This window comes from Scomber scombrus, chromosome 11, assembly GCF_963691925.1.
Source record: "Scomber scombrus chromosome 11, fScoSco1.1, whole genome shotgun sequence".
Classification (NCBI taxonomy): domain Eukaryota; kingdom Metazoa; phylum Chordata; class Actinopteri; order Scombriformes; family Scombridae; genus Scomber; species Scomber scombrus.
This window is the reverse complement of record NC_084980.1, coordinates 23,682,064-23,705,455: the sequence shown is the minus strand read 5'-3', so window position 1 is coordinate 23,705,455 and position 23,392 is coordinate 23,682,064. Positions and strand designations below refer to the sequence as shown.

General features: G+C 38.2%; 1 protein-coding gene across 2 annotated transcripts; it reads right to left on the bottom strand.

The window, feature by feature from the left end:
• Positions 1–22,585, bottom strand: LOC133990969 (cyclin-Y-like). Of its 2 annotated transcripts, XM_062429408.1 has the most exons (11): positions 22,106–22,585; positions 7,782–7,856; positions 6,543–6,560; positions 6,235–6,269; positions 5,779–5,873; positions 5,649–5,684; positions 5,426–5,483; positions 4,984–5,103; positions 4,119–4,285; positions 3,281–3,443; positions 1–2,853 (listed from the first exon to the last, which is right to left on the bottom strand). In XM_062429408.1, exons 1-11 carry the CDS (start codon positions 22,257–22,259, stop codon positions 2,737–2,739), a joined length of 1,038 nt encoding a protein of 345 aa, XP_062285392.1. In that variant the 5' UTR covers positions 22,260–22,585; the 3' UTR covers positions 1–2,736. The 2 variants fall into 2 exon arrangements, with proteins under 2 accessions (XP_062285392.1, XP_062285393.1); XM_062429409.1 differs by lacking the exon at positions 6,543–6,560.
• Between the last annotated feature and the right edge of the window lie 807 nt (positions 22,586–23,392).

Sequence of the window (23,392 nt, the reverse complement as noted above, 5' to 3'; positions counted from 1 at the left end):
TTTCTTTTATTAAAAAACACAAGTCAACACATCCATAAATAATTCACCATTATGTCATCTCAGCTGTTTAAACTGTTTATACACTGTACAAAGTTTAATTTGCAAAGTTATTATGTTACTGCTTTAGTTTTCAGAGAAATTAGGGGGAAAAAACATGAAAACCTGATCAGTCGATTTGCTGATAGCAATTAGATTGAAATTAGATGCACAATGGAAATAAAAAATAATACATTTGTCAGCAGTTTCAACAGAATTAAGTACTTGGCTCAGCAATCAGAGTTTATCTTTACAGAATTCACCTCAGTTCATGATGAGAACTCACTGACAAGAAGACAAGTGTGCTATTTATTTATTTTAAATTTGTTTGGTTAGTATTCACAAATAGCAAAAAGGATGTCCCTGAAATTTAAAGGCAATCAAAGTTTATCTTTGTCTTGAATTAACACACCCTAAGTGACTTATTCAGTATCCTTTTACTGATCCTGAATGATCCTGACTATATTGGGATATACACTACAGCATATGCCTTTATCCAGGCATACGCTTGCAGAGTACATAGTGTTGTTGGTCACACACTAGTGACAGTAGATCACTAGTAGATCATACCCGTGACAGCTTGATGTTTCTAACAAAAAAAAAAGAAAAAACATCTGCTAGAAACAATAGAGAAGACTGTTGGTCCGAACCAATCAGTTTCCTTTCGTACAGCAAGTGATACTGTCTTGTGATCTGGTATATTCCAAAATTTGAGCTCAGAAAAACAGCTTTGCTTGGTTTACACCATGCCATTTTTAGTTTTATTGGAACTTTGACAGGGTTTGTAGAAACACCGTATCCCAGAGAGATCTGTATGTATGGATATACTCTTTCAATCCAAGTTAAATTATGAACAGCAATCAAACAGTTTGTTCAGTGGCAGCATTGTGAAAGGGGTCAGCCGGGAAATAAAGACACTGGGGTATCAGCCATTTTTCATTTCAGATTTTTTCCAGTAGTCTGAGGATGCAACATATTGTACCATGTGTCATGTACTGTAGCTTAATAATACTGAATGAATAAAATGAACCTCTCCTCCTCACCAGTATCCACTGCAGAATGTATTTTGTCAGAGTAATATACCAAGGCTTTACCTCTAAGTAGGTTTTATTTTTTCCAGAATTGAGTAGCAAAAGCATGTGACCAAAGAGTTTGTTTTTCAGTAACCTATTTTGGTGCTGAATTTATTTTGAAGGTGCAGCGACACTGGTGCAAAAGAAAACAACTGCATGTGCATTTCCTCATCAGGACCCCCCATGTGCCCTCCTACAAATTATGGGTGTTTGTGCCTGTAAAAAGTTGGTTCAACCCCCAAAAAAGAAAAAAAAAATTCTAGTGGTGCAGTACCTGGCTATGTTTTATTTCCACAATGTAAAGATATCCGACCATCACAGTTTTCATTGTAATTACTTTCTACTGAACATGAAAACCATTCATAGCGATGGTCTACTGATTAACATTGACACTGTTTTGGGAAAGTCGTGTTAATGTTGAATTCTTAAATGTAATTTTTTCAATCCTGTCAGCAGCACAAACATAGTTTCATTAATCTCTAATGTATTGAAGTGGAGGCAGAAATCTCCACTCTGAATCACAACCTGGATTCTTTTCTGCAATACTTACACAATCCACTAGATGTCAGCGGAGAGGCTGCTTTATGCTGCTCAAAACCTCTGTGCACATAAAAATTGAGTTGTCTTGAGAGGAAAAAAATGGTGGCATGTACTCAAAACTGGATCAGAACCTCTGGAAAACACCCTGGTCTATACTGTTTGACCGTGTATATCCCCAATATGCGAATGTACTGATATCTGTGGGAATGTTGTCACAATTCTTTATTCATTCTGGCCCTTTCCAGTTGCCAAGTTTGTCACTCTTCATAACTCAACCTTCAGTATTACTCAAACTGGGGGTCATCACTATAACTCAAAATATTAAACAGACTACCTGAGTATGAAGAGGTACGCTAGAAATACTGTAAACCTTGATTATAAAGGTTCCCAAAGAAGAAAACTTGAGAACACGGTAGAAATTCCTGTGCTACACTAGTGTTTGTTTGTTTTGAATTCTGCAGTTACTGCGGGTTCAGGCAGCTGCAACTTGAAATGTTCAAATAAAAAAGTGAAATAAATAATATTCTTCATTGTAAAGTTGCAGTGCCATGTCAAAGGCAGGTTACTGTATGTCAGATCTTTCTAATTAGGCCAGACACAGATAGTCTGGACGAAACCAGAAATATGAACATGAGTTTTTACATTAAGACATGTTCACAATGCCATGTCCTAAGTGCTTTTTGAGGCTGACTTGTCCAGGTCTTCATTGTTTGGTCCAAAGCCAGGTTTTTCCTCCACAACCAGCGACTCTGTTCTCTCTTTGTGTCTTCATGTACAGAAAAGTTGAGGCACTATGAAGGCATCATATTGACGTTAGAAACCTCTCTGGAGTTCACCTCACCCACCTTCCAAAATGTTCAGATGTGTTTCTGTCCTCCGATTTGAAGATATGAGGTTCAGAGATTGGTTTCAGGTGTTAAAAATCACTTTCACAATGTGGAGTCCCATATTGTGATATCCAAACTGCAGTTCTCTGGCTAGACAGAGGATCATGCCGATCTGTTTCCACTGTGCTTTTTCAGTTTTTTCATCTGGCCAGTGTCTGTAGCTCGATGCCAGTGTTCAGTATATGGCAGTTTAATAGTGGTTAGGAAAGGATTGCAGGAACCCATCTGATCCCACATAGATTGTCCACGCTGGCCGATCGCTTCCTGGCAGCTCTACGCACGTCCTTGTACTTGTCATCACATAGCCTGGAAATAGCCTGAAGAGATGGCATTAAAAAAATACTTTTATTGAAGGATACAAAATTGCACTTCCATTTTCCTGTAATCTGCGATCATTAACTAATGTTCTTCAGAGATGAAGTGCGTCACATTCAACAATTTTGGTTTGTAGTGGTTCTTGTTCTGGATTATTATTATTATATTAAAGCCATCATGTGTTGAATTTTAATGCAATTCTAGCATCTTTTAAATTATTCGGATGGTTTAAGATTTTGTGACACAGTCCTGGAGAAAATGAGTGTAATCTATAGCCCCTTTTCTACCAACAGTACTAGGAACACCACAGGAGTTACATTTTTCCAAATATTATATTTCCACCACACATGTTTGAAATTTATAGAGAACAACACAAAGATAGTAATAGTTTGGGTGGATGGGATGAACTGCTGAACGGAAGCTTCTAACCTCTAGTTTTCCGGCCTTGTCCCTGCTGAGTGGCTCCAGAGGGAAGCTGAGGTTGTTTGACTCTGAAAGTGATCGCAGGTCAAAGTAATACTTGGCGTACACACTGGAGGGCACGTTGATATTAAACTGCAGCAGCTCTAGAAACTGGCGCTCCAGCTCATTCCTGTCGGAGAGAAAGTTCATTCATGACCCTCAATAGATAGAGAATATCAGTGCAAGCCTATGGTTTTATCTAGAAAATGAAACTTTTTTTATTTTACTTGGCTGTGTTTATTTCCAATGCCCTTACCTTGGAAGTAGTCTAACATAAAAAATAAAACTGTAAGACATAAAGAATATAGACATGCTCATATATCAGTTGTAAACGACTGAGTGAGCAGGCATTCCTCTTTTATTCATTTTCAGTCCCATCCTGAATCACATTCATACTATACAGCTACACACACACACACACACACACACACACACACACACACACACACACACACACACACACACACACACACACACAGCCTGGAGGTCACGTGCTTGGCTCAAGGACTCAACAATAACTGGGCTCAGTGATTTTCATTTTCTTCCCTCATTCTGTTTAGCCTGTCTAGGGATTAATACCAATGGCTCTTTGGTCAAAACCCAAGGCCAGAAAAAAACATCTCAAAGGGTTTCATCATCATCCTCCTTTTTGTTCCTACTCTGATCTAATCCTGATATAAATCTTAATCCTAAACCAAAGGCTTTAAACTTAATGCAAAGCACATTTGTTGAGGTGATAACAGATTAAAATGTCAGTATCAGTTTTTCATATTCCACCAGGCGTCCCTCGATGCGGTCCACTTACATGTCCTCCACTGTGATGTCCTTCAGGATCTGGCAGTAGTCGACGTTCCAGACGGCCTGGTCGTCCCAGACCTTAGAGGCCAGCAAGATGGCACCCAGAACGATTCTCTTCCAGTTCCCTGGGCAGATGTCGATCTCTGCATACGTCAGGAGCCTCTCCAGATAGACCTACGCAATCACATATACTCTTAAAACCTGACCATTTATACACTCTTGACTGAGGTAGCAGTAGATATGAAAGTAAGAGTAACAAATCACTTAAAAAGACTAACAAATGCAAAACACATTTTCAAAATTAAAGGCAAGGTATGAGTTAAAATGGTGTCAAGAGGAATACATTCACTCTTTTCTGTCTGACATCCTACATTTATCAAGGATCTACTCACACACACACACACACACACACACACACACACACACACACACACACACACACACACACACACACACACACACACACACACACACACACACACACACACACACACACACACAGAGAGACAACGTGGGTTTTTGGATGTGCAGTCAACATCACCAATTTACACACATCCCTGGCTTGTCTCACCACATCAGGATGCAGTTTTCCCTGAGGGCTAAACAGAAGCTGCATGTGTTTCTGTGTGTGAAGCTACAGTTCAAGTCAGGTCCAGCTTACCTCTTAGAAAAGCTCAAGAAATACTCATGATTTATGTTCATTTTGTATGAATGCTTAAGTTTTGGTAGAGTTCATGTTTGTATCGTAGTAAGACCTCCAGGAAATACTTAATTAAATTATGCTTTCACTTTATTTATTATATAAGACAAGACTCACAATGTGTGTCTGATGTATGTTATGGTGGAGAATAGAGGGAGTTCAAAAGTCTTACCAGTGTGACGATGGCACACTCGGCCGTGAGCTGAGCAGCGCTGAACAACGTCCTGACGAACCGATAGATCTGCTTCTGCTCTGGGTCCTGTTGGTCGTAGTCTAGCGGCACTTCAGTTTTCTGACAGTACAGAGAAGACGAGAGAGAAGGAAACTAGAATCAGAATCTGTTTATTAGCCAAGTGTGCAAGCAAACAAACATTTGTCGTTACATTTGCACCCACAGACTCAATATAGAAGAATAAAAATATGACAAGAGTAAGGTAGTAATATAATGAAATAATTGGGTGATTAGAGGAGGGGAAGACAAATAGGGAAGGAATGAGGGAAGAAGACAGGTAGAATGAAGGAAGGATACAAATAAAAAGCACAATAACAATAAATCCAGACCCAATACTAACAAAATGTGCAAAATTGCAATCTAATGAAATTGGGTGTCTTACTGAAAGAGGATGAAGCTTCTCATCAAAGATATCTAGCAGCATTCCTCCTTCTGTGTCCCTGGAAGGAGACACAACAAGTTAAAGGTTACTTTCACCCTGTCATTCAAGTATTTAGTCTAAGACAAATTTAAAGGACCAGTGTGGAGGGTTAAGTGGCATCTAGCAGTGAGGTTGCAGATTACAACCAACTGAATAACAATTTTAAAAAAAGAAGGAAACTCACCTGTTTTTAATGTGATAGTAAATTGCCAGTGAAACACTATAAAGAGAAAATACATATTTATGTTTAAATGAATGGCATAAATATTAACAGATATGTCATTGTGACCGGGTTTATATTTCATTGTTTTTACCATTTGATGGTATATTTGAGGTTGGGCTGGCTGACCGTGTTGTCATCTAGAAAGATGGTGGAGCAGGAGCTGTATTTCCGCCTTGTCGTTCCGTGCTACACACACACACACACACACACACACACACACACACACACACACACACACACACACACACACACACACACACACACACACACACACACACACACACACACACACACACGGAGTGACTGTTATTAGAGTGTACATGTTTTTACTGACCCACATAAAGCGTACTAGGGTGTCATCCACAGGGGGGATGAGGAGAATGTGACTGTTTACATTTTCAGATTGTTTTGCACACAGCATGTAGTTCATTAAAAATACAACAAATATCTGCTCGATTTGAGTGAAAACTATGAAGTAGTTGAAAAGTTTGAGACAGTTTTCAGAATTAAAATTTACTGACATGGTAAAACAAAATCTCAGACTCACATTATTGATGAAGAGGCTCTTTCGTTTTTCACGCACTGCAAAAACAAAGAAAGGTTTGGCCATAAACCTATATTTCTCCAGTGCTATCAAACCACTGCAGTTATGAACCAGTGACACACACTTATCACAAGAAGCAAAACACAGCATGAAGTTAACACACTTAACTTATACATTTTTTACGTGATTAGAAGTCACAGTTGAGGAAAATCTTAGAAAGTAGAGAGAAACACCCAAAAAGAAAACTGACAGGATGAAGAGGCATTATTAGACCACTAGAGGGAGTTAACGTCACATTCAAGACTACTCACCATTCCTACTTGGCACCTCTGAAAAAAGAGGAACCAAAAGATCGTCTTATTACAGAACCACTGATTAGAAAGTACTAAAATAAATATAGACTACTTTCAGCAGTAGCAATCAATACTTCATCAATTCACAGACACATTTTGTGGTGAGGCACAAAAAATTCAGATGCCCAAAATGATCAGTTAAATATGTTTATAATGAACAAAAACCATGAAAAGACCAAATTGTCACTTACAAGTTAGCATTATGATTATTTTATAAACTGTAAGTGTTCATTAATAGGTCCTTTCATAGAAGAAATGCAGCTCAAAAGGCTTTAAATTAAGTGAAAACGTGGCGCTTGTTAGTGGGATTAATTTACTGTTGCTTTGGTCTCTTCAGGGGATTTGTTGATTTTTAAAAAAACAGATAAAATAATGAGCAGGGTTAGGGTTAGGGTTAGGGTTAGGGTTAGGGTTAGGGTTAGGGTTAGGGTTAGGGTTAGGGTTAGAGCAGGAGCAGGAAGGCTACCAACATGTGACTTTATTTTCTCAAGATAAGACTAAATATTACAGAAGACAGGCAACGATAGTCACTCTGTAATTTTTATCTAAGAAAGATTACATCCTGTTTCATTTATCACTTCAGACATAAAAAATATTGCCCAATATGATGATGCAATACGATGATGCACCATGTGTCTAATATCAGCATGTCTCTGACGCTAAGGATTTAATTAAACAGGAAAAGGCATTTATCAGATGCTGTTTTTCTCTTTTTCAACATCACACAGACAGTCTTGTAATGCTGTTTGTTCTCCAGGCCTTCTAAAGAAAATGAAGATCTCATGCTGTTGTGTTTATGGCTTTTAGAGACATGTTAATTTTTCCTCTGTCGCAGTTTGACCAAACCCTTCCAAAGGATGCTAAAGCTTTCAGTCAGACGCCTCGGGGCAACTGCATAAATTAACAGACATCAGCTAGCCACAAAGAAACAGCTGTGAGCTCATAGAGTATGTCTTAGTGGAAAATCCCAAACTTTTTTTCTTCCATATCCTCATTATCTTGATTACATGTGAGGTTCTTGGTCAGTGTGTTTGGTGGTAATCACAGTGCAGCATGTCAAAATAAGGCAAATGGGTCTTACCCAAACTCAGACAGAATAACTTTGTGGCACTTATGGGGTTTTAAATCATGTTCTCATTCAAAGAACCAATTAAAAATTGATAAAACAGTCAAAGTCTATAAAGCAGAGCGACTCACCATCATTTTGGGACTTGCTGAGGAATATGGTGCTGGCCCGCGGATGGTCTGATGGATTATACTCCATATTCAACTCTGTCAAAACACAAAAGTGTATGCGTCACTTCATGATATAATAATTGACTCCATTGATGTCCTTTCGCTGTAATTACAGTACAGCAACGGATATTGTTTATGTATTAGAGGGGTAATCAGTGAAGTTGTTCCTGTCCGACACAAAATAACCACATTAGTCTGTAGAGAGAGGATTGGCTTGTTGATCATCACCAGTGACTCAACAATTTCCTCACCTTTAAGATTTCAAACTTGAGTAATGTGCTATAAAACAGCTTTATTGGGGATTAGAAGTTTTTCACCGAGGAGAAAACATAGGAAATGACATAAGTTATGCTTTGGTGACAGTGTGATCACAGAATGATGGAGTTCATTCAGAAAATTGCTGATGTTTATTGCTAAATAATCTAAAAAGTCAAATGATTCATGCTCTAAAACAGAGCTGGGCCTGCCCTATGGAAGCTCAATCAGTTTCAAGGCAGTGAATGGAAGTGAACAAATATTACATTAGTTATCAAAAGGGCTCAATTTTAGTGCAATTGTTAAATGTCTATGCATGGGATCAAATAACAATCATGATCCAAAAGGAATTGAGCAAAATTAAGCAAGTAAACTGGCTAACTAGCTGAGAGAAGGCCAAAAGTCTCAGACTATGAAAAATCCAGCTCTAAAACATGTTAGCCATGCTAGCTGTTGAACTTTAGGGTTGGCAGAACTTGAGGGATGTTGGGTGATTAGTTGGTACTTTATTCCAGACAGAAATATCTCCACAAATATTGGCTTGATTACCAAGAAGTTTTGTCATCCCAAACAATGAATATAGATGACTTTTGTCTTATCTCCTTTTCATCTAGCAGCACCAGCAGCTTGACATTTTTGGTTTTAAGTGATATGTCTCGAAAAAAGCATGAATTACGATGGCATTTTCTGACATGACATTCATCATACCCGTAAGATTAATTGTCAGGACATTGTTGCAAACATTATACAGTACCTGCTAAACATCAGCACGCTAACATTGAGCATGTATACAGAAGTTAGCAGTCTTGTTATTGTATAAAGCAAGATAAAATAAATAAATAAATGTGTGAGTATTTTGTGTTCAAACAAACTCTCAACATGTTTTCTGCACTCACGCCATTTCTCTGTAAAGACTACCGTGCATTGTTCAATGCGTTCTCCCTTTTGTGTGGCTGTGCGCTTAGTTTTTGTTCCTCTGCACTCACAAACACATCCAAGCATGATTCATGCTCCCACCGAGAGCTAATCTGGACTGCACTGTGGCCTGAAGGCATGAGCCAGCCACAGACTTGTGTGCGTTTGTGCATATTATAAAGCACGAGGGAAGCACTCTGAAAATATGTGCCTTCATCCCACATGCCATAAATGCTTTGTTTCCTTGCAGATAACAGTAGCTACCCTGATTTTTGTGCGGAAACGCAACATCTATCATCTTAACAACCCCTCAGTTTCTCTCATGTTTTTCTAATAAAGTAAAAAACATATTTTCCACAGAGGTCTTGCTGACAAAGCAGCATAACTCTCAACAATAGCACAGTAGTCTTAGTATTTAGTGCATATGCCCTAAACTACACATTTCAGTCCTCCAGTGGTGTTCTCCATCAAGTGAGATGCTTCCAAAGTGGTGATTTCAGCATTTAAAAAATGCCTGGCATGCAGTCCTCTCTGCCAAACGTTGTGACTCCTACGATATGACTGTTCCAGACACAGATTAAGATCCAGGCTATTTGATTACCAGGCAGTCGTTGGGAGAGCAGCACCACCAGTCATCTGTCTCAGTGACAGCAGCTGTAGGATGACTTACTGTATTACAGACCGAATTGCAATAAGATGAATAATAAAAAAACTATTCCTCACTACACTTCTGGTCATTTTGGGGTTGTTCCTTAAACATTATAACTTTAAATCCAGATAAATGTACTGTCTTTCTAACAGGATCCTCTTTCTACTCAGACCATGCTGGAGGATTCAGCTCTGTTCAGCTGATGGTGCTGCAGCAGTTTCATGACTGTTAGGACAGAAAAAAACGCATAGGTCATGACAAGTTTTCCAAAACAGATTGGTTGATTTTTCTTTTCCGGATTAATTTTAATTTTACAGATAAAATACTTTTGTGCATCAGCAGAAACAAGTTTTATGGATGAAAATACATATGAGAAAGATGGAAAAAAAACTGCAGGAATTATGTATTAAAGTTCGTTTGGGAGGAATTATTTGTAAGTGCCTGAAATGTGTTTCTTATATTTTGTCCATTTAACTTTCAACAAAAACTGATTGTAACTTTCATAAAAGTAAGACTTATTACAGTTCTGTTATATAAGACTCCATTAGCTTCAGCCTTTTGTAATTATAAACTGGTGTGTTTACTCTAGACTCTCAGTAAGGCAACTCTAAGGACAGCTCTCTCTTGGCAGTGGTGGCCACTTGACACACCTGCTGGTGACGAGCTGATTGATGCCTTGGTGAAAGGTTAGCCTAATGAATCCTCAATGTGCTCTCTAATATTTGGGTCAGATTTGACAAACTCAGTGACCCCTCAATAATCCTGTAGTTTCCGAACATGTTGCCCCAACGTATCCTCAATGTGCTCTCTAATAACGCCCATTTGGGTCCGATTTGACAAACTCGGTGATCCCTCAATAATCCTGCAGTTTCAGAACATGTTGCCCGGTATTTTCACAAACACGTCCAGTACGTCTGATTAGTTCTAGCTGGACGCTGCAGCCCACTAGGCTGAATGGACTGAGCTTGGATTAGACTTTTAGCACCTTATGCAACAGTAATCAGGAGTATCACTCTGCCGGGCCGATTTCAACACATTCGCAAATTAGAGCTGAAACTGTGGCTGAGCTCATGTTCAGTGTGTTCATCGCTGTGTGTTTGTGTTTGTGAGTTGAGATAATTATTACAGGTTTTAAAATGAAAGAGAAATGATTGATTTTTGTTCAACTGCCCAATGAAGCACTTTGGTCAGACATTTTGAAAGATAGATTAAGGTTTCACATGAAATCATGGAACTCCATAGCAAACATATGTCTATTTTACACGAATAAACTTAAAACAATTCCTACAAGTGGAGTTTCTTTCTATCTGAATGTCATATCTACACTCACAGAGCACTTTATTAGGAACACCTGTGCAATCCAGTAGAACCTCTCTTTCATGTATAAAGTAATAATTCTACTTTATTAAGATTATAATGGGTGGTGTTGTAGTACTGGAACGAAAATGTTCCTAATATTCTGCCGCTTCATGTATATAAATGGAGTGGACAAAATATTAGGAATACTTTGGGTGTTTCTATGGTTACAGTCATGCTAAATGTACTTTTTGGTGTATAGACACTGACAATTGACTTAAATTAGTGCCAAAACAATACTGAGTCATTACATCTTCTGAACACATTGTCCTTAGTAATTAATAATGAGATAATACAAAGAGAATATCAGTATAGAAACTACTGCATACAGGTTGAAGTTTGTCTCCCTTTCTCTACATATTTCTGTATAGACAATGACATTCATCAGAGATAAAAAAAAAAAAAAAAGACTTGACTTGTGAGGAATAATTTGACAGCTGCCACTGATGTGTCAAATATGTGACAGACGTGTCAAACGAGAGTGTCAGTCTACGGCTGCCAGTCACAGGCAGCTGACTCTGCTTTTCACTGCTGTCTACAAGAGAAACCAACTTTAACGCTTGTGTTAGGAATCGGTTTTAATCAGTAAACCTATATGACCGTGGCAAGGTTTTAAAAAAGTAGGGTCAGTCTCCAAAAACATGACAGATAATAAAATAACAAATATTATAAATGAACCATTCATTCAGTATCATGTCAGCTTGGAAATCCATGATGATTGGCAGCCTTATATGCAAAAAGTGATATTAAGTAGTACTAATTGGCGGCTGTGGCTCAGGAGGTAGCGCGTCCACCAATTGGAAGATTGGCGGTTCGATTCCCGGCTCCTCCAGTTCATATGTCGATGTGTCCTTGGGCAAGACACTTAACCCCAAATGCTCCCGTTGCTGTGCCAACGGTGTATGAATGTGTATGAATGGGTGAATGACATGTAATGTAAAAGCGCTTTGAGTGGACAAAAGAACGACTACAAAAGAGCTATGTAAGTACAGTACAGTCCATTTAATTGGCAGATATTGTTGCATCAGTACTACAAATATACCCATGCTGGTGGGATTTATGCAGACAAAGTAAGGAGACATTTTATTATGAATGGCATCACACTCAAAGAAATACAGCGTATTTCAAAGGTTGTGTTGTCTCGTTTAAGATATCTGATTGTACACGTTTAGCCTTACGTGATCCGTTAAGCACTTTTGATTAACCTGACTGATAACACATTTTCTGACTAAATCTGACAGGACCCGCACCTATTAGGCCTCCCAACTGGGATTCCCAGAATGCACAACCGGTGTCGAGTGTTGATATGCGATATCTGCCACCTCAAGTAAACTTTAACGAAGACTTGCGGCAGGTATCTGCACAGAGAAATAGGAGAAGCTTGGCTAACCTATCAGCTGGCAAGCCTACCTGTCTGCCGTGCCGCTCTTACATAATGAATTGACAACAGGCCCACCCTCCTCTTAACTGACCAATCCATAATTGCACTATAGAGTTCCCAAATATTTACCTTTCTTTTAAATTGCCACAAAATTTCTTATATCAAAAATCTAATAACAAGCATTTCCTCTTCTGTACATTTTTATCCATGATTTCCTCAAGGGACATATCAGCGAACTGAGCTGTTGAGTGACAAGAGTTAGATTCTGCGGTTTGGATTGTGGGTGTAGTTGCCTCGAGCATAATGCTGTGTCAGTGTCTCAGAATAAGCCGCAGTATATCCTTCCATGTGTCAAGTCTCATCGTGCTGCTATCAGTTACCACAATGTGTTTAGTTATGAGGATGTGTCAATACCCTCCGCTCCTCTGTTTGTTTGTTTTTTTTTTACATCAGGTCTAACAATCAAACATCTTGCAGGGTTTTGATGGATTTTGAGATTATAGAATAGAATATTTCTTTATTGTCTACCAGGGTGGAAAATTGTCTTCAGCTCACCCAAACGCATGATTCTTGTTACAAGAAATATTTGGCTCAAAGAGTCAAATAGGACAAAAAGACAAGACAAAATCTTTTATTGGAGCTTCTATAAGAAATTATTTTGGTTCTAACACTGAATCTGCCTATTTTAGATCAGTTTTTTGGTCATGTAACTGCCAATAGATGTCTGATTGAATCTCACATCCTACTATTGGTTTCCTCTACTGTATCTTGTATGAAACTTTTGTATTTGCTTGTAAGCCCAATTACCCAAGTCCCAAATTAATCAAAAAAATAGTCGCTACTTTTAAATGTTTAAAAAACAAAGGTTTTATTGTTCTTCTTTGTGCTGCAGTTATTAGGCTCCACCTACTGCGGTTATTTCCACCTCTACCACAGCCCTGCCTCTGAAAACAGTTTGTTACATCTACAATGTGCACCGATATGAATGTGATCCCAGTGTTATTGTTGCAGGCTGTGGAAGAATGAACCCTGACTCGCTCCCATGCAGTCAATGAACATGATGTTCACTGTTCAATCATGCGTGTTAATCTCTGCTAGTTTCATTTTAGAGGAGAGTTTGGATTACTTTGAAATGTGCTTCACCTGTAATGTTAAAAGGTACTGTATATTGAGTGGGAATTACCATTTAAAAAAGACGTAATACAATACAGCAATATATCTATATTATGAAAAACTGGTACGTTTACTCTGACACCGATAAATGTAACAATAAGCTTTTTTCTGTGCATAATGATTATTACAATACCAATTAAACATTCTGAACTTCTAGTTTAACGTCATTGGTTGGTGTCACTACTATCAATCTCAATGTCCATTAAAAAAAATCTGGCTTATTTTTCAGCGCTTATTTCTAGTGGTCAACATTTGTTTCATCTTCATTATCATGTCGCCCTTCAAACAAGAGGAGAATGTTATTGTAACCCCTCTTTATACTGTGTCAACACACACACAAACACACACACACACACACACACACACACACACACACACACACACACACACACACACACACACACACACAAACACACACACACACACATCACATGGCTACTTCACTGCTGCTAAAACTACTGCTTCTAATACAGCAACTAATACTACCAAACAGTCATACTATAATACAAGAAATCTTATTGCAAATATTACTAATATTACTACTTCTACCTTGACTACTGTTGCAAATAGCCTACTGTTATTGCTGCAGTTTAAATTCTACTGTTTGTTCTTACTGATTTATCTGGATACTTTTGTTTAGTTTTATGTCCAGGATCTGCCTTTTTAAAAGCAGTTTTATTCATTTCATTTTAAAGATTTTCTTCTTTTTGCATGTTATACTAAACCTAAAGAGAACTATCTTAAAAAGTAAGCTTGGTGAAACTAGTTGACTGTTTTTGGACCTTTTATGCATAAAGGGGGAATAAAAAAAGACTTTTCTATCATCACAATTTCTTATTCAAAGTTTAAAATATTATGAGCACATTAAACTGTGAACTCCATGCAGTTTATTGCTGTTGTCACCGTTTTCCTACTTAAGATCTTTATAAAATAGCTCCTTTCTAATCCTGAGGGAAGCATAATCAATGGATTGATCAGCCAGTGTCCTCATTATACCAAGTATCCTCCTAATTGATTAGGTCCCAGCAAACACAAGGTTACTGAGAGATTCGTCAAGGAACTAGTACGGTCAATGATACTGCATGAAGCAATGTGCTCCTGTTCAAAAGGAGCTTTATGTTCAAGATTCACAGCATGAAAAGAACCAAACAGTTATAAACTGAAACTGTCTTTCCTATTTTTTCCTAATAAAGTCAACCAAAAGTGCATTTTTAACATATCTTGTTTCTGTTATCGCTTTCTTCTTGCTTATGGAGAGGAATACAAATATTGGATGTTTTTTTTCTTATTTGCCTTTCATATCTTCCATCATTTGACATTTGACAAGTACAGTATTAGCTCTGTGTGTGTACTTTTTTTTTATGCCAGAGGACAGAAATGTATCAACAGAGTGACAGATTGGGTGTAGCTGAAATGTCAAAAAAAAGGTGGTAAAAAATGAGCAGTGACAATTCTGACACATTGAAACCAAAAGATGTGAATATGACATGAGTGTACAAGACATGCACTTATAGCCAAACTGCAGTTAACCCTGTTTAGGAGGGTAGTTAAAAAGCCAGGTTTGATGATGTATATTCCGCTAGACAACGCTAGACAACTCTGTGGTTCTCGTAAGTGTTATAACATTGCCAGCTCTGATAACAAAGCCAGTCTCCTGTAAAACCAAACCCTGGATTTATTTAAATCAGACTGTCTTTTAAGTGTTTTCTGCCTCAACACCTCAAAGCCAATACGCCTTTCTGAAGTGATAATTAGTGGGATGAGATGGTCTTGGTGGGGACTGTGGAGTAAATTACTTGCTCATTACTAGTCAAATAAATCAACCAAGGACCCTCTCCAGTGAATACCCTGACCCTGAAAGGAATAATTTACCACCAAAAAAACAAAACAAACACATTCTCTAGTTTCCATTGACTGACTTGGGTGTTTTTCAGAATATTTCCAACTCTACCCTTTTTATAGAGTTGTTTCCTCCTTGACAACATGTGAAACTAGGTCAGTCATATGTTCCTGGTGAGGCACATGACTACTGCTGCTGCTGCTGCTTTAAAAGCAGTATATATAAAGGACAACTAACATTCATGGATTAGTCAGATTCATCTGACATATTCCCCTGCTCGCTCTTTAATGCAATACAGCCCTAACCTGCAATTCCTCACCTGCCCACTAGTTGTCCTCAGTGTGTTTCCCACTCTAACATATTACTTGATCAGTCAGCTGCCACCTTTAGCTATCAAGTCATCAGCACAAGTATATATATTCACAAGCTAGCATTCAACTCTTTGCCAGACTGCTTATGTTGCTCAATTGCTGTAATACTTCAGCCTTTGTTCTGACAATCTGAGTCTGAAACCACTCTGCCAGATTTTACATGATGTCTAATTAATTTGAAGTAAATTTGTCCATTTATTTGACTCAATCATCTCACTCTTCACCAGCCAATAATCTCTTTCGTCATCCTCTGGACTAAAGCAATTTACAGGCTTTTAACAGCAAATCTGTAAAGAAAAACAGCAACAAGAAAAGCAAAAAATACAGCAACAGAACATGTAAAAGGCAACCATCACTTTTAGTGCAGCACTTAACAGAACAGATATGTAACGTGCCAATGTCAATAGATTCATAAAAAATTACAAGATAATTGAATGAATAAAAGGTGAAGGTAAGTCAGATTCAATTATTTAAAAGTCTCTAAATCAGAATAATAACTGAGACATTTTGAAGATGAGAGATCAACCAGCGGGGGAACGAAGGCTTAAAAGTTGTCAGAAACCTGAAAATGAGAACACAGTGAGAAATCGGTCACACATTTCCAACGTGCACCACCAGAGCTCCAAATGTGTTAATCTATGCAAAGATAAACTCTGTGATTGTAGATATCACACTGTTATTCTAGAAGAGCACTCAACTCTATAAACGAGGGCTTAAATTAAAATATCCCACCATGTGCATGCATTTACTGTACACATCAGTAACACTGTTTTATTAACAAATGAGTGGAGCATGAAATTATAACCACAAGTAGTATACATTATACATTTAATGATTAACTTAATGGTCATTTGGAAGCAAAACAAGGCACATTCTAGCTGTCAGCATCAGCTTTCAGCACCCACAGGCATTACCTCTAAAATAACATTTCACTTTAACATTAACCAACTCTTAAACCAGTCCAAATTACCAATTAACAATCACAACACAAGCATCACCAGACCGCACAATGTTTGCTCTAAAACCATGGAGGAGACATGTTCCTTCCACCCCTCCATGCACTGTACTTAAATAGAAGAGCATCAGCTGACGCATGATGCCTCGCTGAAACAACACTCATCTTAAAAGAGAGACACAGTGGGCTTTGTCAAGAGAGGCAGATCATATGACAGCTTTGTCTCTCCGTCTCGTTCTCTCTCTCCATCCATCTTTCACCTCCAGGGTGGGTTTGTGTTGGTGTCTCTACTTATACAAAAGCGTGTGTCATCCTGTGAACGTTTTATTTTCCATTTCACGGATTTGAACGACTTTACTAATCCAATTTTATTCACGTATCTGAAACAAAGTGGGAGTGTAAATAATAAATAAGTATAATAATAATAAATAAAATACTCTAACGTACTCTTCTTACTGTTTTTTTGTACTTATTATTTATTGTTCTTTATCCTTTTTCTTATTGCTGCTGATGTAATGATGCAAATTTCCCCATTGTGGGACTAATAAAGGAATATCTTATCTTATCTTAATGTGCAATAAGACATTAACAAAGTCCTGCAGAATAGGTTCACAGCACAAGTTATTTTACCATATAAATGTAAGTTATATTCACATACAGGCTATTGAATAGTTTATTAACATGCAGCACTAATATATGTTGCAAGGGCTTTAGCCTAAAGTTTAGAAATATCCTGTCATGATGAACAGAAGGCTTAGCTCCATCAAAGTGGCATGAAGACCCCGATAGCTCCAAAAGGTGAGAACACATGCTGATAAAACTGTCTTTCCACAATAACTGCACCTCTCAGTGAATATATGAAAGCCATGCAAAACAGCAAAATCCTTCATTCTCCCAAACTAAGCTCTTTCCCAAAACTGTAGCCAACGGTTTAACTCTGGACAGGCTTTAAGGCCCCCAGTCAGCTAAAAGCCTCAATGACGATGAAGTGATGGCGTTATGTAGTAAAGTGATTATCTGTTCTTAAAAACAGAGGGTGCTGGGAGGTCGTTTTAGGACTACAAGCCTATAATCCCCCCCCCAAGTGACATAATAAAGCACACAGAAACAGGCACAGCTGCCTGTTGTTTGGGAGTGACAGGAAAATGGCTGTCAAGTTACAGTACTGTGATGTTTTAGTGTAAAGTAACTGAATGTCCATGGATGATACTGAATATTTTGTCTTTAATTGATAAAAATGGTTTATCCCTATTGATGCAGCTGATAGCATCCTAGCATGGGTTAAAATGTCTGTTCATCACTTAAATAAAGTACCAAAACCATGTTTCCATGCAAGGTAAACAACCATTTTTGAAAGTCTACACATTTTCCAGGTTTACCATAATTTATTCAACCCTGTAATCAATCCTTTTTATGTGTGACAGCTTGTCCAAACAAGAAATAATAATTCCCGAATAAGCAGCTTGTAAGACTCTGATCCAACCTGACAACTTTTGTGAATCAACACACTGTTTTTTAATTGCTGTAAATTGCTGTCTTCTAGTTATTCGCATCCCTGTAGGAGAAACCTGAGACTTTCTTTTCTGGCAACAGATCACTTGTGGTTTTCCCCATGGCTTCAAGGGTGAATGATATAAAATAGAGAAATATGACTTGCTATGAATTGCTTTATTTGTTTTGTTAGAGCTACTCTACATGTATGTATGTATGTATGTATGTATGTATGTATGTATGTATGTATGTATGTATGCTCAATGGTTAGCATTAGCTTGAAGACAAATGGGGCTTTTGGAGTTCAGTGCTCGAATGGTACATCAATTAAACGATTAGGCAATTTCCAAAAACTTGGCAGTAATTGTTGCTTAACAAGTTAATAGGTCAAACAGTCACAGGTCCGAGCTTGTCAAATATAGAGTTTGGCCGCTTTTCTGTTTTATATTGTTGTAAATGTAATACTTTCTGCATATTCGACTGTTGATCAGAGAAAAGCATTTGAAAACATCAACATTGGCGTTATTCACTATTTAGGGGGGTTTTATTGACCGAGTGGCTTATCAAATAATTGAAAAACAACCCTGTGTGTGCTCACTAAGAGTCATCGTCCTGCCGTTGCTTCTGGCAGTGGCACTGGTTAACCTGGCTGCCACTAAAGGATTTAAATGCGGACAATCAATTCCTGTTACGTGAAGAAATTCTAATGGGCTACAAATCAAATTGTACTTGCATCATAGTGCACTTCAAATAGAGTCTTACCAAGTTTTTAATGCATGAAGTCCAGCCCATTCTATTAAGAACTAATAATGTCCCTGAAAGCAGCACGTCATACTCTAAATTGAGGCGTTAATTCTTGGCGATCATCTATCCCTGGAGGTTTCCCTATCTGCTCTGACACAGGCTCACAGCTGCCTCCCTGGGCTTTTCTTTGGAGGGATGAGGAGTTTTTTTTTTCTGATGGTGCAGATCGTAATGAAGCCAACTAATCTCCATCATACTGTCTGTGAACTCATAACAGAGCCAAAACATTAGACACGCTCCGGTTTCAATCACCGCACCAATAAAGCAGACGGCACTCTCTGCACGAGTCGTCTTTATCCCCTTCAAGAAGAATAGATCGACAGTCAATCATTTGTCTTTGAATTCGCTTCATGACGCTTGTTTTCTTGCCTGTAAACAGAGCATCTGGCCCAACAGTCAATATACAATACATGCATCTTATTAAACTGATGATGCAAAACATTTTGATGAAAAAGGAGACAAAAATGTTCACTTTGCTATGCTATGTTTCCAATGATATGACACCACTCACGCCAGAGATACTGAATCCATATAAGCAACATTACCACTTACTGTAATACAGGGTACTCCAGTTAACAGCATCCATAAATGGCGTAGAGTATCTAAGTTTCATATACTCATCAAGTTTACAAGAGGAAATTACATCAATAATCAATGTCTTCCACCATGCTGACTGAGTGCAATCAAAATGACCTACTAATTTTTGAAGTGTGCCAGTTGCCATGACCCCTCATAGTCTTAAATCATGTGTAATCAGCACTGCGTGACAGCAAGACAAGAGTCCGGGGTTCACTTCCTCTGATACTACTAAAAGAATGTAACTGCATTTGTAGAATTTGGTTCCAAAAGACCCATAAATCCTTACATAAGCCTTTTGTTTTCTACTACTGGGCCAGATTATTTCACACCTACTGCAAGACAAACTAAGAGACTGAAAGACTCTTCACATATAGTGCGCATGAGTGAGAAATGGGCCAAAATAGCAAATAATTAATCACCAGTTTAAGATTTGGCTGTAGACTTCTTAAATTTGTGGCACACGGATTTTCAATTGCATGTTCAAACTAGAAAACCAACTAACAATTTGTTCAAAGCCTGATATATCTCATTCATCTTGGCTATAAACCTAAATTATAATAGTTGTCGTCCAAAAACTATTAAAAACACATCAGTGAGACACGTCGCTGTACTGAGAGACATGTTCCTTGGCTCAAAAGAGTATGGGCTCAATGGTGTTTTTAGAAACGGCTCCACAGACAAATATCAGCTGAAATACACCAAGCATGGATGTGGAGCGTTACATAGGTGGAGCAGAGTGGAGTTTTCTACCCGTTACACCAACTCCATCTACATCACTATATACATATTGAGTGTTGTAAGTGATAATGCAGTTGGTTAAGCAGGGTTTGGAGGTATAGGTTATATTAACTGGTACTGAATTAATTAACTAGATCATTTTAACTACAGGATCATGGGCACACATTGAATGTAATAAATGCCTGTAATATAAGGTCAAGTAGTTGTGATATGTAGCACAAAAATCTAGCAATATCCATATGACATCCATATAAGAAAAAAAACACTATATCATGATCATTTGTGATTTTTGGTTTTGTGATGGTTTGATTTTGTGGCACACAGATCCATGATTACATAACCATATCTTACATCAAATTGGTACTACATTGTAAACTAAGACTTTATAGTAACTATGGTTAAAAAAAAAAAGGGAAGTAATACATTTCTCATAACCCAATACACATATTTGTAAGCCAGTCCACAATGCAGTTTAATTTAAATATCTGTCTTTCTAATGGCAAGTCAACTGATTTGTGTGATTATGTCGCTGGAGCTTAAAACAACATTATTTAGGGTCACTACCGATGCAGCCAACACTGACGTCTGAAACCCACAGAACGAGTTAATATGCTGATACAGTTACAAGGTATGCCTTCGGTTATTGTTGGTCTGATATAGGCAGATGGTGTATTATGCCAAGCAACATTTCAAATCATACATCTATGTGGAAAAAAAGTCTGCACAATTTCTGAAAGCCAAAAAACAGGTCTGGTACAGTTTCTGAGAAAATCCATTTATATGTAATGGTTAGCTGCTTGCTGAAAATAAGCAACCCATTCAGTAGACACTTTCCAGTGTGAATGGGTCAATTGTAATGCATATTAGCATGTGTCAATGGAGGGGGCTGCGCTCCATAGTTGCAGTTTCTTTCATGCACAGGGTGAAAACAAAGAGCAGCACAAAGGAGTCTGCCCTCATGAACAGGATGTTGTCTGTAGCTCCATATTTCTCTACAGGACACATGGGAGAGAAAAATGCACACATGACTCTTCCATGCGCCCGGCTGCACTGATGGTTAATATATTTCAGCCAATTACTCAATATTACACTGAGGATGAGTGTGAGCAGAGGCAGCAGCTTCGAGAACGGTGTAGATTTTATAAGGATCACCACAGATTTTTTTAAAAAGCCTGTAATATCCAATTATTGTAGGTTTTAGTGACCCTTTCATGTAAATGGTCCTCCCATATACAGGATCATAGGCTATTTCTCTATGTTATAGTGCTCTTAAAATAGTACTCTAACCATTTGTTCTTTTGGTTATATAAAGTCCTGCACTAATTTCCAATCCAAAACACTTTTCCACCCTTGTGTTCAATACCAATCTATACATTTAATGGCCTTTAAACCACACATGACCATAAGTCAATACAATTTCCCAATAATATTCCTGTGACATTTCTTTTTGTCCCTAATATTCCTTTGATATGGTGTCTTAAAGTAGCCTCCCTCTCTCTCTCTCTCTCTCTCTCTCTCTCTCTCTCTCTCTCTCTCTTTATTGTGATTTATGATGATATTGTTTTGTTGCATTTTCCCACTCACTATAAATGACCTAATATATACTTCTATATGCACAGAACACCATCACATTATTATTAGGCTACTATATGACCTTTTGAGTTATTTTGCTTGCCAATAATAGCCACATATACCACGCTGACAGGATAAATGGAATATTAATACTGTTTCTGGATTATGCAGGTTTTTTGTTGTATGTTTTATGTTTAGTTTTTTACCGTCGACGTTCTCCCTGTCGCTGATGTGCTGCAGGTTGCATCCCGTCTCCTCCCTGCTCAGCTCCGACTCCTGGTGGAACGACTCCAGCCTGGAGTGGGCATTTCTGCGGAGCTTGGGGCTTGCAGACACGCAGCAAGAGGTCGTGCTCCCCATCTTTTTTCCACTTTATCCACCCTGGAGGTTAAGAGGTGTAGGCCTGTGTGTGCACTATCCTTTTTTCTTTTTTTTATTGCTGAAAAGAGAGCTGAAACGATGGGTCACCAAATCCCACCGAGCCCAGCCGGTCACCATAGATCACTACAGCCCATGGATCCTGTCAATCGTCGGCGCCCACGGACGGGCTGTCACTTCACTTCAGGGTGAATATATGTCACTTCCAGCGGTAATGGCAGATGCATGCAACGGACCGACCTGCCACCGTTATCCCATGCATCGTAAAAGAGGACGCATCCTGCTCCGGGCACGGATCGGTATGAGGATCGGTGTTGTGGCTGGCTGTCAGGGCGATACACCGACAGGGAGGGCTGCAAAATCCCGAGAAACGGTTCCGGTTCAAGTGGGTGGTTACAAATGAGTGAGCAGAGAGAGATAGAGCAGGGGTGGCAGAGCTGATTTAATGATTTATCGCTGATAATAAGGCTGATTGATTTATTTTTTAATGCAGATAATAAGCTACGATGGGTTAATTTGGCAACATGCATTTTTATCCATGTTAATAAATAATGCAAATAAAATTATATAGTGCATTTTAATAGAATTTAAATAAAATATGTATTTGAAGAACATGGTGTGTGCATGTCTTCATTTTATGAATTAAATGGTCTCATAGAAAATAATGAAGGAACATCCCAGCATATATAGGCTACTTAAGGGTTATAGGGTCATTAGGATTAGGATTAGGTTCAGTTAGCCTATAGAGTTAATTAATTTGTGTAATGAAGCTTTCAGTGGTATTTTACAATTATTTCAATGGCCTGAATAGATGCTGTTATGGTAGAATAAACCTCAATGGTCAACTTTCATTAGTGGGGTTAAAGAAGACATCAATTTAGTAGGGACTATGATCCCAGTAATATAGCCTACGGTCCAAATCAATAATAGTAAATGGTAGCACTTGTTGTTCCATTCACTTATATCTCATATACATTTGTCATGGTTATTGTTCATTATCAGGCTTGCAATCTGGCTAACCTAGACAGTTGTATTATGGTGTCTAAAAGCTGCAAAACACACACACACACACACACACACACACACACAACACAAGAAATCAGGAAATAAAATAG